Source organism: Anas platyrhynchos, chromosome 8 (assembly GCF_047663525.1).
Source record: "Anas platyrhynchos isolate ZD024472 breed Pekin duck chromosome 8, IASCAAS_PekinDuck_T2T, whole genome shotgun sequence".
In the NCBI taxonomy this organism is placed as follows: domain Eukaryota; kingdom Metazoa; phylum Chordata; class Aves; order Anseriformes; family Anatidae; genus Anas; species Anas platyrhynchos.
In genome coordinates this window covers 32,524,883-32,542,323 of record NC_092594.1, presented here as the reverse complement: position 1 = coordinate 32,542,323, position 17,441 = coordinate 32,524,883, and the positions used below count along the sequence as shown (strand labels likewise).

The 17,441-nt window shown below is 39.4% G+C and overlaps 1 protein-coding gene across 9 annotated transcripts in view; it reads right to left on the bottom strand.

Moving 5' to 3' along the window:
* The window catches only part of ELAVL4 (ELAV like RNA binding protein 4), a 79,705-nt gene that overhangs the window by 39,224 nt on the left and 23,040 nt on the right, over window positions 1-17,441 (bottom strand). For all 9 annotated transcript variants that reach the window (XM_072041659.1, XM_072041655.1, XM_013106662.5 and 6 more), the window contains exon 2: window positions 3,467-3,707. In XM_072041659.1, the coding sequence (XP_071897760.1) occupies window positions 3,467-3,707 (241 nt within the window). The remainder of the gene's footprint in view (window positions 1-3,466; window positions 3,708-17,441) is intronic.

Here is a 17,441-nt window from a genome sequence, read left to right as displayed (position 1 = left end):
CCCTGCCAAATGAAGGCAACTATCTTCAGTCTGTTTTTCCTTGTCTCATTACCTTAAAATCTCTGCAGCGAAAAAAAACATTTTTCTATTGCAGCCCCTCCCCCATAATTAAAATGTATGCCTGACTTCTATCTCCTCTTTCAAGTCATTAGCATCTTTTAAAAATGCTACTGTATATCCTGCCTGTTCTGAGAAGCTACCAAACAAAACCGAAGTTTACAATTTTGGTTTTGAATACCAAATTAAAGGCTGTCTTAGAAGCTGTCATTCCTATTCAACTCAGTACGGTGTACTACCAAATTAGCATATTTTTTTTAGTAAAGGAATATGCTTGTTTAAACATGTGTCTTTCCAAAGCGAGGGGTAACATCACGAATCAATTTTCTTAAAAAAAAAAACCCTGCTAGTGTTCTAAAAGACCTGCAAAAAGACTTGGAGCAGGTGATTACTGCTGACATATAATGTTTAATCCATTTGAAAAATAAAACAGTTCAGATCAAATTCTCTGAGGGATCCTATATATTTAACAGACTCTGTTTAGCTTTGAAATCCTTGAAAAAAGTATTTTTGAGAGCCTAAACATTTCACAAGATCTGCACACTTGCATAGCAGGGCAGGGAATATAGAATTTAACTGGTTCATGTAAAGGATTTAGTCCAGCCTCTGAAATACATTCAAGATTTGTCTAATATGGTTTTGCCAGGCTAGCTATTTAACATGATGATTTGGTCTGTGACCTTTTCTATGCCTCTAAACAGATGCTGAAACATTTGTTTAGCAGCACAAAACAGCATACACTTAGCTGTGATTTATTAAAAGAATTTCTGAACAAACAATGAAAAATTCAAAAGCAGACAAAACAAAACTAATTGTTTCAGACCTCCACCATCTCAGCTCAAATAGCTTAAGAACGCTATTTTTTCTGCAATACAACTTTACTGTTAAATAAATCTACAGTGATTTTTAAGAAGGAAAAGCAGCAAAGAACCCTGAAAAGGTGGTCATTCCTGTAACAGCCTGCTAACATGCTTTGCCAGCCCCAACCCCCAAAATGCAAAACAAACAAACATGAAATCCAATAAGCCTCACTTACATTATGACCCTGGAAGATGAGTTGGGTATGACCTTTGTACATTTCCATTTTATTACTCCTCATGTTCTAAGACCATCAAAAGATTATTAACTGCTTCTGGCTGACAACTCCATTCAATTTAGTAACTCCAATTTAGAGTGAGGAACACATACCCTGAAATGTAGTAATGTTGCACAATACCTTGATAATAGGCCTGAAGCTTTAGCAGATTAAGTTGTTTGCAAAAATAAATGGCACAAAGACTTTGGAGGACAATTGTTTTTCTCCTTGGTTTGGTTCTTATCTGGCTTGCATCACTTCTTAAAATATGCAGGCTCCAAAATCATTTAGGGGTGGTGACCTCAAAGCATTTTTTATTTTAAAAGAATAGTTATGAAATATTTTACCGATCATAACCATTTATGCACTTGGTATGGAAATGAGAAATATAGGCAAAAACTACCCAATATGTCTGTAAGATCATATAGGCAATTTCTCACATCTTCAAGTACAGAGACAAAAGCCCAGAGATAAAATGGAACAAGAAGAACGCTGTTCCTAGCAGATGAAGTAATGGTTCCACTTACAAAGGCTGCCAATTCTACATGAGAACACAGAATATATAAAATCTTGATGTTTTATTTCAAGTAAATCCCCATGAATTTAAGGCATATGGGAAGAAAAAAAAGCTACTGAAACGTAGGACCTTGTAGGATCAAAACTCAAGCTAGGCACACTAGACTTCTGCAGACAAGGGTTAGTTGTTCAATTCCATCTGAAATAACTGAAGTAACCTACGGTTCAATTTCTAAGATCATATTCAAACTGAAAAGAAAAAAAAATATATGGACCTAAACTAGTCTGGTAGCAGGTATCAAGGACAGTATGTCATATTGAGATATTGAGTCAGCTAGGCTTGTAAGAGTGAAGAGCTTCAGCTCTTCACATGGAAATTTTTGGAGAGGGATGACTATGACTGATTTTTCTTTTAAGTAAAAAAAAAAGTGAAGAATAAATAAAAAGTCAAGTCCATTTTTCAATCTGTTTTTTTTTCATACCCCCGAAGCTGCGTCCCAATCAGAAAATATATTGAAATAGATACATCATGGTCAACGTGCAAGAAGAAAGCTCTGCTGGACTACACTTCTGAGGACTTGAGCTGCCCTGGGGCTACTGCCATTTATTATGTGCCTTGCGTTAAACAAGAACATTGCTGCATGTCAGGAAGTAAATAAAAAAGAAACATTGCATGTTTAAAAGCACTAAGCAGATCTTCCTAATGCTGCCAATAAAACAGCTGCCAGGCTATTACAGGGATAGGTATGAAGATTTGTCTTTCAAATTCCTTATCTTTGCACAGTGCCCCTTTCCCACAGAATGCACACCCAAGCTGCCTGGAGTGCATCCTTGAGAAGAGATGGCTCCTGTTCTGGAACCCTTCACTTCCGAGGCTGCTGCTTTTCTTTATGCTAAACATAACACTGGTGATGCACTGAACAGCAGTGAAATTTCAGCTGTTCCCCACCTACAGTGCGAGTAGACACACAGCCTATAAAACTAACCTATAAAGCAAGCTATAAAAAGTCATTGCTCATCCTGCTGTTGTCTCGTGCATCAGTGATTTCCTGGTTGTGGCAGCAAAGATACAGAGCACATTAGGCACACTGGCACCTGTCCACACCTTTAGTGATGGTGCAGACACCTCTCCCCTCTTTTTGAGATTTTGAGTTAAGATCTGTAATAGGAAACTTCTCTCATTTTGACGACACCTATAAACATTTGCCATGTCATGCAGGAAGGGGTCTTCACAAATTAAGGTGTCTTCAGGGAACAAAGCTAAGATTAACCAACATCCACAAGCATCCAAAAGAAATTGAGAGCAGTGGCCCCCAACTACAGACCGCTACTACTACAGAAAGACATGGTAAGTGGGCTGTGAGGGACGCAGAGCCATCGTGACTTTGAAGTGTTGCTAACAGGCAAAAGTTTCATGAAGGACAGTAAGGTTCAAAAGAAATAATCAAAATTACAAACTGTCAGTTTGCTCAATCGATTTAGACTATGCTCTGCCATTCTGTGAATGATCAGGAATGCAGTATCACTGTCTGAGCTCTACTACAAGAAGCTGCATAGGAAGCATGTACATGCACACTGGTAACGTTTGTTCCTCCTCTCATTTCTGTGCACAGGCTAGAAATGCAAGGCTTCTCTTATAGTTTCCTAGATCGGATGTGCATCACTGAAAACTGCAGGCCTACCGCATGAAGAAATTTACTGTGATATTTGCAGTAAGTCCCATGCTAAGCACTTGTAACATGAGCACTGGGATTTCACTGACCCTAAATGTAAACTGACCCTGATGTATGTGAAGGTGAACAATGCTCAAGAGCTTACCTGTGATTTTGTCTCTCACGAGCTTGCAGGATTCTATTTCACCGATGCTCCCAAAGAGGCTCCTGAACTCCTCCTGGGTCATGTTCTGGGGTAAATAGTTGACTATGAGGTTGGTTTTGCTGTCATCTGTGGCAGCCCCCGTCTGCATGGGGGAAGGGCAGTTTCTACTGTTGCTGGAGGGTCCATTGGTTGTATTGGAAGTAGGGCCATTCGACACCTGAGGCTCCATGGTGCTAATTATCTAAATCAAAATAAGAGGAAAAGAGAAAAAAAGCCTTAAGTTTCATAGATACAATTGCTATTTTTAAAGATACTTACAAACGAATGAGTAGGTAGCATTCATGGCCAATTTAGATACTTCAACAAAAAACCCTGCTTGATTCCTCTGTTATTGTTGCAAAGTAGGTCATGCTAGTCTTTGGCTGTGAGCATATACTAAGATGCAGTTTAAAAAACCCTTCTTTTTTGTTAATGCGAAGCTGATTTCTGCTTTCATCACACAGCCATTTTCACAAATGTATATTTAAACCACATAAATTTAATTATAATTTAAGGTAATAATCATAATTAAAATTATAGTTCCATTAAATCAGATTAACTAAGTGTATGGCTCTATATGAAAAGGTAAAATATTTTACCTATTTAATAACGGTATCACAGAGTGCAATGACAACAACATTAACCAGGCACAGTCAATCTGCAAAGTGTCGTCATTTGGACTGCCTTGGGTTAATAAACTTGGTGTCCCAAGACATAATACTTCCTGGTTCCAATGACGACCTATATTCTCCGGTTATTTTTTTCGCTAACGAACTGACACCTCTTTAAATAATAAAGCCCTGAATTCGCAATCTTCCGAGATACAAAGGTCTTTAGATATTTACTGGAACCAGAAAGGTTTAATCAGAAAGAGCTTATCAGGCACTGACTAGAATTTTAACAAGTGGTTCTACCTTGAAACACAGAACTCTGATTTTCACCAAAGATACTCAGATCTGTACTCCGATTTTTCCAAAACATCATGCAGGAACCCATCCCAGCAAAGCAGACGTGTGACAGAGGCCGTATTGTCACCAGTGCTCCTGGCTGCATGGGTGCAGATGTCTGCAGGGTATGGACCAGAGAACCAAAGTCTACAACACAACGCTGCAGAGATATGGATGAAGAACACCAAGAGCCTGGGCACTGCCCAAGTACCTGCCTTACAGCGCCCAGGCTGTCTGGGGCTGCCCACAGAAGGGTACCTAATAACAGATGAATCAAAGCAATGCAAATGGCAGCTTTTGCTGTCTGCTGTAAGACTGGCTCTAGTGCAGCTGCACTGGCATCTGTCGAAGCCCATCCCTAGGACGGGACAGACAGACAACAATGGACCGACAGACGATGGTACAGGCTGGAGCCACAGGAAGGTGCACTGCAGGGATGGGCACAGCAGAGAGCGACCGACACTGAGCCTTGCGCTCGTCTCATCCTGTAATTATAATAATCACTCATGACTTAATTAGCTTTCTTTTTTAAAGCCAGGGAGGTACATATTGCAACAAATTAGGCTTGTAGTTTGGGGGGGATGACACTGAAACAGAGGAGCCTGTTCTAAAATTAACTGCGTCACAGGTTAAGTTTCTAAATAGCTTATATGCTGGTCAGTAGTGTTTTCTCTTTAAAATTGAAATGCTTTGGTGTTGCTTTAAAGCTTCATTTGTAGAATAACCCCCCTTTTTAATCAATTGAAACAAGTTTTGAATTACTATTATTTTTGATTATTTGACCCAGAATTACCTACTTGGCATAGCAATTTCCAAATAAAAAATAAAAACCTTGCCACATTGTGTAGCAACAGAAAGGCCTTCAGCCACAAAGCCGAATCCTTTTGAATACAAATTCCCCAGGAACAGTAACCTCCTGGAAGCAGTCAGCAAGCCCACTGCCGATCTGGCCAGCCACGCACCATCACCAACACCTTCCATGAGGCAGCACCAACCCCACGCGCTCGGCATTCAGGGCCTTCTGTCTCACCCGCTATTAGCCACATTCCCTCTTCCAATCCGATTTCATACATGTATTTACTCACATGTACTAAGTCCTTTGGATGCTACTAAATCTGTTTAGCTCAGGAGTCCATCTGGAAGATAATCTTTTGATCTCCACATCCCCAGCCTTACAGCGGACACTAACTCCAATCCTAAGCTCGCTAATAACCTGCTGCCCGTGTATGCTCTCCTCACCCTAAGGGTAACACTCATCCTGTGAGGCACGGTATATATGAGCATGCTAAGCAGTATCAGTTTAATTAAAACAAAAGAAATCCAGTTCAGGTTTTCCCTGAGCACCATCCTTGTGCTGATGAAGGCTGGCGTCCCTCCCTTGAGCCAAGCAGAAGATGGAGGCCGCCACCACACAGGACCAGGCCTGCTCCAGCACTACAGCTTGTCCTGCACCGCTGACCACCACCACCAAGCTGTCATTGCCTTTTGACTGAAGGTGATTATTTCATATGCTGTATCAAATTTTCACCCCTTCTTCATTTCATATAGTAGCTTCCACGCCAGGTGCTCCAGCAGGACAGTGCATATTTTCCTCTAATGTCTGTGTTCAAACGCCATTCTCTTAGCCAGTGAAAGCCTCGCAATTAACAAGGTACAGTCAGAAGGTGACAGTAAGACAGCTGATATGGTTAACTGCAGCTGTGTATTTAAGTCAGCTGATCAAATCGTTTCTATTATAAAAGCAACACAAACTGCAATTCTGGGGACTGGTCCTGCCCTTCTGAAGCAAACTAAATACTGTACCTGGTTTCAGTTACAGCAGAAGCAGGACTTCAGCACAATTCAATGAGAAAGGTACATCACCTATTATTAGCAACGGGAACAAAAGCTACATACCGTTTCCCACAATAAACAAAACCCCATGATCTTTTAAAAAAAAGTCTGTTAAAGCAAACAAAATTCAAAGCTGGCTGGTGTCCTACTTAAGCATTTTGCAAACTCTTTTTGGTTGCATTTTAAACATGCTCACCTTCCACTCCATGCAAATAAATGCAATTTAACTAAGATATTTAACAAATACTGAATATTAGATGTAAGCTGCTCAGAGAAAGCCTGTTCTTGAACAAATATATACTAGTATAATATTTCTGAGTACCCTGGCATAAATCTGTGTTGCACCATGCACCAGGTTTTCTTCCTAGTTACTCTTACTCAGCTCCAATTAGGTTTTCCTAATTATTAGATATTCAATAGTAGAAAGGAAAAAAATCACTTATTTGACCTTCAAATTATTACAAAATTGTAGGTTACTAAAAATTGATTTTCTATGTAACAAGAAATATTGATAGAGAAAAATTGTTAAGAGTTACTAGAAAGGTTTATTTTTTTTACTGAATAATTTTTAAGTCTGTGTATAGTGATTTCTGTGTAAAAACAGGTACATACCAGAGCATGTATTCTTGTGGTCTCAAACAAGTAATATTTCAGCAGTACATACTGATTTATTAGTAAAGACTTAATGGTAACAAAAAGGTTAAGTCCCAGTCCCCTTCTTTGAGCGTTGTCTTCTCCCCTACACATCCACCTCAAACTGTTCGGAGTTCAACATGCATTCACAAGGACACTGATGGTTGATGAATGTGTAATATTAAGATGTTGTTGATCCCACACAGTCAGCACATTACATAAGAGTAACTACATTATTTATTCAGAGGGTAGATTTTTAACATGCCACTCACTTTTCTGATTTATAACACTAAGATTTAGATTGTTAATTCAATACTATTATCACAATATGGACATTTCTGAAATTGATACTGAGTTTCCAGGAGCTCACTCTCATTATGCTTTAATTACTGGTAATAACATTATTTTATTGTTTTATAAAAAGAATACTGTGTTGCAATTAAATTCCAACAAAAAACTATGAAAGGAGGCTATAAATCTACCTTTAGCTCACCAAGAGCTTATTTGGATACTAATAAAACAAATACAGAAACTGAACAGTAATGTAACACAGAAATATGTTTTTAAAATATAAAATACACTATTATTCCTTTTAGATTAGTATTACACCTCTACATATGCTATATAAAATTGTTTTCATGATTTCCACATTGCTTTCAGTGTTTTCATGGTTTTGTAGCCCTTCCTGAACCTAATTAGGTAGCTACTACTGGTCTTGAAATATTGCAGAATATATATATGCTGATACGCATTTGCTACGGATATAGCATCACAGGTTTTCTTTTCCTTCATTTTTTTTGCCAGACTTCCGATACTGCAACGTTATTTTCTATATACAGGTTATTAGTATCTCTGAAGAAAAATAAAGTAGTTGCAAAAATAAATTAGTTGCTGTTTTTAGACACTGATAATTTAAGCACCAATATTTGAATATTCTATCTTCACAATGCTATTACTACTTTTAATCTGTGACTTAGGCAGAATTTCAAGACTGATTTTGTCAGTTAAACAAAGGCAACCCGTACCTCAAATTGTGGATATGTTTCATCACATTGTTGCTTATAAAAATTGCTTCTTGGTGTACTACTTTTCTCAGTATGGTAATGCATCAGCCAAGTAGAAGGTATTTTGGTTTGACAGATTTCACAAAGAAAAGCTTTGCTGCTCAGGAAGACAGCATAAGCTTTGCCAGTGTTTTGCAAAACACTGCTTACCAAAAGGCTTCGTATAACCCCTCCTACAAAATATCAGCAACAAATACCCGTTTTAGCAACTCCTACATTCCAAATAATGTTTCAGAAATACTCCTGCCATATCTTCATATACATTTTTTCCAATTAATTCAATTAATTTCAATTTATTCCTGCTTAACTATTAGCTGCAACAATAATGCAAATACCTGTATGTATAAACAAAACTATTACAATGCTTAAACAAGCCACAATAACTGACATTAATCTTCAGTTGCTATTACAGTAAATGTGTGACATCCATCTACCATTACAAAGCACAGTTAATGAATCATTTAGAAAACTACCCACAGACTGATTAAGACAGTCTTATCTTCCTATTGCATGCATAAGCAATAGCCAATGGCTCCATAAATGTAAATATACATGTTGTATATTTACAAGATTTGTTCTCAGTAGTCTAAAAGAAGATCTGCACATTGGACTGAAAAACTGTCACATACATGCACTGTGAGAAGCTTGCATTCAGCAAATAATTTAACACCCTTTCTTGTTATCCAAGTTACATATGCTCTGCTGCCCATTTTCCACAATGAAGAGAAATAAATTTGAGAGGGGGAAGAAAATCCAGTAGCAATTACAAATCTTAAAAATATGTATAGGCACCAAAGGGATGTGTTTGAGACATAGTCTTCCTAAAAAACACAACAAAATGAATAAATGTCTTCAGTCTACGAAGGATTCAGGAGTCCTTAAAATGGAGCTGTCCACATAAGTCAGAAATGTTATCTATGAATAATAAACTGTTCACAGCACCTAAATGCCAAGAAATATGATCATGGTAAATTACACCTCATGAACAATTCATGAGGTCTAATTTTATATTATTTCTAAGTGTTCATTAATGAACAAACTCAGAACATTCTCCCATAAAAAAGAATTTAGATAAATAATGCAAAGCTCTTACTTTATCTAAAAAAGCTCTTTAATTAGCATTGCAAGTTGTTTGCTTGTACATGGGAAAACAAATGGTGCCATGGCAGAGGTCCCATAGCCATCTCCTGAATAACGATGACAAAGGGAAAAACAAACAAAACCTCTCCAACAAAATAAACAGTGTTTTTTTTTTTTTTAAATCTCTCAGCATCTCTTCTTCTGAAGAGAAGGAAGTCAGGATGGCACAGAAATCTGGGTCCCACATCTTTTCTGCAGGTGGGAAAGGCAGAATCGTAGGAGCTGCCTGAGAAATCCAGCCACAGGCCTCCCATCTGCTCGCACACTTGTCTTTGACATGGCTATCCCCATAAGGCTGACCCATAGGTATCGCGTGAAACAAAGACCTGCACAATTAGGCCCCTCAGCCCAGGACCAGCAGCTGTATGCCCTTGCCCCACTTTAATGCTGCCAGTTCTCACTTCAGTGGGATTAAGCTCATCTCATATGTTTTGGCCTATTTTTGCTGGATGGTAAGATCTTCAGGACAGATCATGTCTTCCCACTGGAGTGTTTAAAAACAGTGATTTTTAACTATTCATTCGTTGAAAGCCTCAATTCCAGCAGGAACAAGCAAGTGGTACACCTGAACCTTGCAGGCATGTTGTGTGCGCTTCCATCAAAACTGACCTTCAGAGAGGCAGATGATGCTGTATGCAGCTCCAGCACAGATTTTCTTCTAACATAACTGTCAAATTTCACTGTCAATTATGTTTTTTATTAAAGCTTATGTACCACACAACTAGGCTTTGCTATTATTTACCTAATAAATACATCATGAACATGAAATAAAGAAGGGAAACGAAGCTTTTGAGCAAATCTGCCGGAAGGCAAATCCAATATCCCAGAAATGAATCATTATCAAACCCTCCATGTTTTGACATACTCCCCACTCATACACACTCTTACATGCTCTATCTTTCCCTCCCTTCCAGGGGAAGTCATATTAAATATCTTAAATATAGATATAGCTGAAAGTCTCAGCTCAAAATGAGCAGTCACCAGCTCTGGCAGCAGGGCTACAGCCTTACAGAAATCTGCTTCAGAGTGCACTACACTCAAGTTGAGATAGTGTTTTAACATTTTCAGCAAGTTCAAATTCATCGGGTGCTCCAATAATTGTACAGAGCATCCAAGTGATCCAAATGGAGAACAAGAAATGCATTCATTTTAAAAGTTTCAGTTCAAATAAATGAGAAAATTGTTTTCTTTAAATTTTATCTTGATCTAATCCATTATATGCTTTTGCATAAATATACTGAAGCAAAATATTTTGTCTCCAATTTGCAGCACAATGAACGTAAAGTCCACTGGCAATATTACTTATTATCACAGCAATGCCTGAAGGATAGAATTGATACCAGCATCAAGTCATGCTGGATGCTATAGGAATGGGTAGGCAGGCCAGGGACTTCCACTGCAGCAGCACAATAAGAACTAGAAAGGCAAACCCTGTTATTTTTATCTCAATTTTTGCAGAAGGTAAAAAACAAAAGGAAGACAAACCAGAGGAAAGCAGACCACTGAAGTCCCATCATGAGCTGTGACAGCTCTAGGAGTGTAACGGCCTATGCACAAGCCTGACCTAGTCATAGAGTCACCTTCCCTCACAATATCAGAAAAAGCAAAACAGCATTATACAGTAAATCACAATTATTTGAAACTTGAAAAGTTTCATGTTCCAATGAAGTATGGGATCAACAGTTGTAGACTTGCTTTCAATGACAGAAGGGACTAGGTTAAAGAAAAAAAGGTGTGTCACTAAAGTAACTTAAACATTTCATCAATAGCTAAGATGCAAGTAGAGGAAGGCATGCTCAGAACTTCATGTCCAATAACCACTAAGAGACAGTAAACATATCATACTTCGTATGGTCTCTTACTCTCACTGCAGGTATTCTGAGGCTAAGAAATGGAGAGGGGAGCACCACAGTTAGGGTACTGCTGTTTGATCCTCCCCAAGCCTACTGAAAACACATGGAAATGGAGAGCAATGTATGGGCAAGCACTTCATGTGCAGCAATTTTTGGGAAGCACAATATTGTTACAGATTTATCATATTTATTACCTCAACTCACAGTATTTGTTGTTCTGTATGAACTTCTATGAGGCTTCATTGCTGTTTCCAGCTTCTTCACTCATTGAGATGACTACGGAGAAGCCACGCATCCCATAAACCTCAGCACTGTCTGGCTCTATTCTTCAGTGTTGTCCAAACATCTAGGAAAGCCTACAGCAAGTGGGCTCAACAGCCCTGAAGCGATCAGGCAGTTGGACTTCATCTTTACAGGTCCCTTCCAACTGAAGGAATCCATTCTATCAGCACTAAGTGAAAGTAAAATGGAAAAACTAAGATAACAGGCAATGGTCACAGAAGTTGCCTACTACCCCTGCACCAGGTTAAGTCCTTTCATGAAGGCAAACCAACTTCTTGTAAGCCTGTCACTCAGAGCTTCTTTATTTAGACTGGTTTCACTGGAATTTGCTTGCAATCATTTCTGTCATTAAACTTGATTTACATATGAAAATATAGGAGAATGCAGCCTTGATTTCGCAGTACTCAGCCGCAGCTCTGGCATGCAGCTTTGGAGAGAGGAGTCACAGACAACACCCAGCAGAAAATGGACGCATCCCTGGCCTACTTGTTAGGCCTCACAATCAGCTCAGGTCTAAACCCCTTGTGATTCCTTGTCCCCCCACACCATGGACCTGAACAAGAGTGGTGGCAGGGAGCTGTCCTACTTCTGTGCCAGGACAGGGCCACCAATGGCTCCTGCCCACCCATGGCCCTAGGGTGGCCTCTGTTCAAAGGCCCGTACGTGCCCGAAACCAGAACAAAGGCAATGTAGTCCAGCTCTGCCTTCTGAAGGAAGATTTACTTCTTCAATCATCTTATTTCTGCCAAATTTGTGTCAGACCACTCATAACAGAAGTTTCACAAGTCTATTTTATCATTCTGTATTGTTCCTTATTCCCTCCTAGCTTTTTTAAGCTTAAGTCACAAGCTACTACTTAATTCTTTCAAGATGCATACAAAGGCCAAAGGGGTCTGAAGAAAAACAAAAACAATCTTAACAGTAAGATGACATGTTTTTTTGATTGATGCTATAAGACAAAGTTTGATGAAAGCATCTTTTTCCACCATGGACAGCATTTTATCAGACAGATGCCACAAAGGCAAGGTCTCCCCCTGACTGCCTAGTCATCTCTTTTTCAAGAAGGACAAACAAAAACTGTATTTAAATGTCTGTGTTATCAGGGTGATAAGAAAACACAAAACGTTAAGTATTTGAGACAAACCCTGAAAGATTGGAGAGGTTCTCAAAAACCTCAATACTAGACAGTAATAATACACAGCATGCTAGAGAAACACCTGAAACAGCTTTTCAGTGTGAAGGAGATACAACCTAAAAATACACTGAAGCAAAAGGAATGTAAATTAAGAACCTTATGTTTTTTTCTTACTTTCTGGATTTTATTTCAGCTTGGAGTTGTTTCCTAATCACCACCTACTTTTTTTTAGTTTACTGACCATATTACCGAGTTGCACACTGCTAATCTATATCTGAACTATATTACCAACCTGGGAATATGTGTGTCATACTGTGTACTCATGCACAGATTCCCACGGGTACGTATATGTAAGTGCAATAAGCAGACAGCAAGTCTTCAGCTGCTGTAGACCTGTCACAATTCCACTTTGTTTTTCCCTTTAAGAAAATACTCTAGAATCATTCGCAACCTGAAAGTTTAGACAGTGAAAGCTGTATTACAAGCCATGCTGTACAACCATGCTACTGGATCAACATTAAAAAACCTCAGAAGTCTACTTACCAGAAGCCAAGGCAAAGCAAGGCCAAAGCAGGCTCTCCATGAAGCCCAGGAACATCCAACCCCCCACTGCTGTTATTACTAGCAAAGTTCTAGAAACAAAAACTATAATTTTCAAAAGCCCTTAAGTAATTTAAGAATCGTTAATGTTCGCTGCAGTAGGATTTCAGCTTCTAAGCCATATATACACACTTTTTAAAGTGTTGCCCATACATTTCTCATACAAAAAAGAGTGCTTATATTATGCAGCAATTCATAGCTTCGCAAGACACACACCACAACCAAGGTATTTTAGGCTCCGTCCTCAACAGGACCTTAATGAAGACACACTGGTAAATGCAATTAGAAAACACTAATCAACATGTGTACATCTCAACTGCTGGCAACAACATCTCTATGGATACTGCTGTTCGCAGGTCTAAGAGACAGACCCTAAAATAGGACTTAACAGAACACAGGAATTTCCATCCCCTTCATCTGAAGTGTTAGCTCACTGCAAAGTAACAACTTATTTCCTCTCCTGATCTTAAACTGAACTGGACTAGCAATAAAGATGAAATTTACAGCTTCTCTGCAATTCACCTGCAAATCTACAGCCCTGTACCAACTAATGTTGAGGATGGGAACAATATCTTCATGAAAATAGGCATTCTTGCTTCTGTAACATGCTCTGGTAGAGCAAGTTACAATGAATTACTCCGAAGTAGTATGTCCATCACTACCTTAAGGGTCATGAAGATAAAAATTAAGTTGAGGATTTGAGAAATGTCTGGGGGAAGAGTGATAAGGAATGACCTTCTAATATACAGAGGTAGGTGTTTACTTTGGTATCGCAAAAATATCTAAACAATGGCTTAAACAAAATATGTTAAATGTATGGAAGGGACAAATTTCTGCATGAGATTTAATTCAAATAAATACTACAGATAAGTACCTATGCTGAGATCAAAGACCATTACCCACAGTTTAATTATGCATTATTCATCAATAAAGGACAAAATATCAAGGACATACTCATCTGTCACAGGTCAGGCTAAAAGACCCTTCCTGATGGTTTAAATTAGATAGAAACAGTGTTTGAAATAAGACACATACCCTAGGCCAAACCAAACATCTTCCTTATCCCTAGTACTAAGATTCTTCCTGAATTCCTGAAGTTTCCAAATAAATTCATATTCAAGTTCACCAAATCCTTACTCCAATAAACAAGTATAACCTAGACACCAACGCATTCAAAGATCTTTCAGAACTCCTCCTAAGTAAAGGAATGGGCCCATGGTTAGCAATCCTGACTATGGTGTGGTTAGGCTAACACCCCCTGCCAGCAGCCCTGCCAGCCTTACCCCCTGCTCATGAGCAGGGCAGGTCCCAAGTCACCACGAAATAGTAACTCAAACCCCCATACAACACATTTTGCTCAGAGGGCAAGGGGTAACCATTAAAAAATGGCAGCAGCGTTAAGATTATTAGGCAGAAGCATCTTAATATCCCCAACACAGAACATCTTACTCAAGTGCTTCAAAATAAAGAAAATTCAAAATAACTATGCTAATGCCATTTCTGTTGTCTAATTTTTCCTTCCAATATTCACCAGTCAGACTTAACGCTTCTTCAGAGCTGAATTCAGTCCAGTGTTTTGCCTCAAAGAAGAGCTCAAAGAAACAACAGAAGGCATGACCTTGTGTCATTATTAAAGCAAAAAAATAAAGAAAATAATCACCTAAGCATCTCTAGTTGCTGGGGCATTCAGCTGAGGTGCCACAGTCCGCTCTGGGGTGGGAGCCTCGGAAGGGAACACAGTGGCTCCTGCCAAAATGGCTGTTAAGCTTCTCAATAACCACGTATCACACAAATAATGTTTGATTTTTGCATATAGCAAAGACTAATCATGGAAATTAAACTCAATTTCTATCCCAGTGAGCATCTACATTTATGAACACTTCTTTCAGTAGTTTGGTAATGACAAGCAGAGACAATAAAAAAGGATTCTAAAAATACACTACTCTTTTTCCTGGATTAGTGTGTCTACAGTTAAATATAAACTGTGCTCTATAAATTATCAAACACAATGTCAAATTCTGAAGTGCACTCCGGAATCTCTCACAGAGCACACGAAATAGAGAAAATGGTAATTTTGTCCTGGCCCAGTTAGGCTGAAGAACAATATGCTACTGTGCTGGATCATGGCGCTACCTTCCATCGGTGGCCACTCTAAAAATGGCCACAACCACCACAGCAGTTGCGCACTGCATTTTTCAGGACCCCTCTGCATTAAGCAAAGAGATTAATTCCCTGAACAGCTGCTCTTACAGGAAGGAAATCAACAGCAATATTGCTACAGAATAGCTGGCACACGCACATTAGGAAGAATTTCCAGCGTTCACGCTTTCTGCTAAAAATCAACTTCCCCCTACTCATCTACTGCCAGTAACTTCATTTGGAACAAAGATATACAGGGAGCGGTATTAGAACTATTTTTATTTAAGGAGTATTTGTTTATGTGCATTATTACTTCCACAGCATCGTGACTGCGCCTTCTGCTCTGCAGAAATAAAAGGGGCGAGTCTGTGCCCACCAGCTCTTCTGCACACCATAAGCAAAGAGGCACCGACCTCCATCTGAAGCTCCAGGTATACCAGCAGAAGGTGAATACAAGGACAACAGGTAATAACCACATTTACAAGCCCTTCAATAGAGTCAAGAACTATATATCCCCAAATCTCTGCTCCCAAGTACAGAATGCGTTAACACTTCACCACGGTGTAGGAGCTTAAACATGGGTTAACTCTGTGGAGTGGTGAATTTTGTACGACCAAGCACAGAACTGCTCAACTCTACAGAGCCCACACCACACCAGCTCCAAACAATGGAGAACAGGCACAGCCTCCTCCCCACAAGTCAGTGTTCAACTCAAATAAACCTATTAGTATTGTGCCTGTGTGGTTTTTACCATGAACCTCTCAAACCTGAGCTGCTATGAACAGGCTCATTTCCTACCCACTATAAGCACATAGCACACATTTAGAGTTTAAATTAATCTGTTTATTAAACAAAAATCCCCAATGTGAAAATTTCCAAGAAAGTTTAGCCTAATGATAACTCTGAGTCAAATACCAGTTTCGCTTTTAATAGCCGTAGAAAAATATGGACTTCTGGCAACTCTACTCATCTGCACCGCAAGAGATAACGTGACAGTCGGCTCCTGGAATTCCACGTCCTCATTGGGCAGCCGCACACAACACTACAGGATGAGTCAGATCCAGCTTAAATTATGAATTGTGAGTATTGTTGTCTTTGCCAGTTTTCAAGTATGCAATTATGAAAGATTCATAAGGGAAGGAAAAATAAAAGAGGACAAGCTTCCTTCATTCCTCATGTACCTACAAAAGCTTTTAAGGAGCACTCAACCTGGGAGCGAATACAGAAGAGCCATCAGCTCCTCCAACCGAGCACGCACGCAATCACAAGCTGGAGCACGGGGCCCAGGCGCAGTGCGGTGACCTTCCCATTTTTTTTTTGGTCTCTACATGGGACAATGTCCTCAGCAAGTGTCCCCGAGGACTCGAGACCCAGAGGGAGCCATTGGTTTCCCTTCCACAGCTCAGCCAGGCGCACGGCTGAGCAATGGGGTAGGAAGGACCAGCACTACTGGAAGGGCTCCAGTGGCACCAGTGCCTTCTGCCAACACCAAAAGGCACCAATGTGGGCAGAAACCCGTTACGCAGAGAACCTTCCTGAAGCACTGAATTACAGAGCAACTTCCAGTATTCATTCGCGTCTGCTCTGAAACAAACATAGCGCATTGCCTTTACCTCCAAGACTTCTGGATGCTCAGAAGTCGAACACTACAGCCCCCATCCTAAAAAATGCTGGCGCACAATCCACGCGTTGGGAAAAACACCAACTGTAACATATGAGAGATTTCATAGCAATAAAAATGAATTTAGTATTAAGAAAAATAAATGAACCTGAGGAAAAAGTATTTTTTAGAATTCAAGGACGCATAATTTCCCATCACAACAGCATTGCTGACGCAATTGCATGTGCCTTAGCAACAAAGGCGTACTACAGCATCTTATATACATCACGACTCTAAATATTGTCAAAGCCAGGCTTGCATTTTATCGTGCAACTAACCCATTTTCAGAAAGGACACACAAAGGTTTAGCCATCTATCTTTTTCCCCTTAAGTGTTTTCTCTTAATATTCTATTTTTACTTCCCATTTAATTAAGGATTTGTTGCTGGTTCACAGCATTTCCTGACTTTTACAGATTTTCCTCACTGAAGGAGAAAGTCCTCACGTAAGACACAATCAAGGGTAGAACAATAGATAAGAAAGATGCTCGGCTTCCTCCTCTCTACTTTATGGGGCCCTAAAGCAGCGATAATGCATTAGGAGACCCAAAACTGTTAGGAAAAACATGGATTACCGTTACTGAAAATAAAGATAAACCTAACACCAGTGCTATTGAGCTAATTCTTCATGAATACATGCAAGCAATGTAAC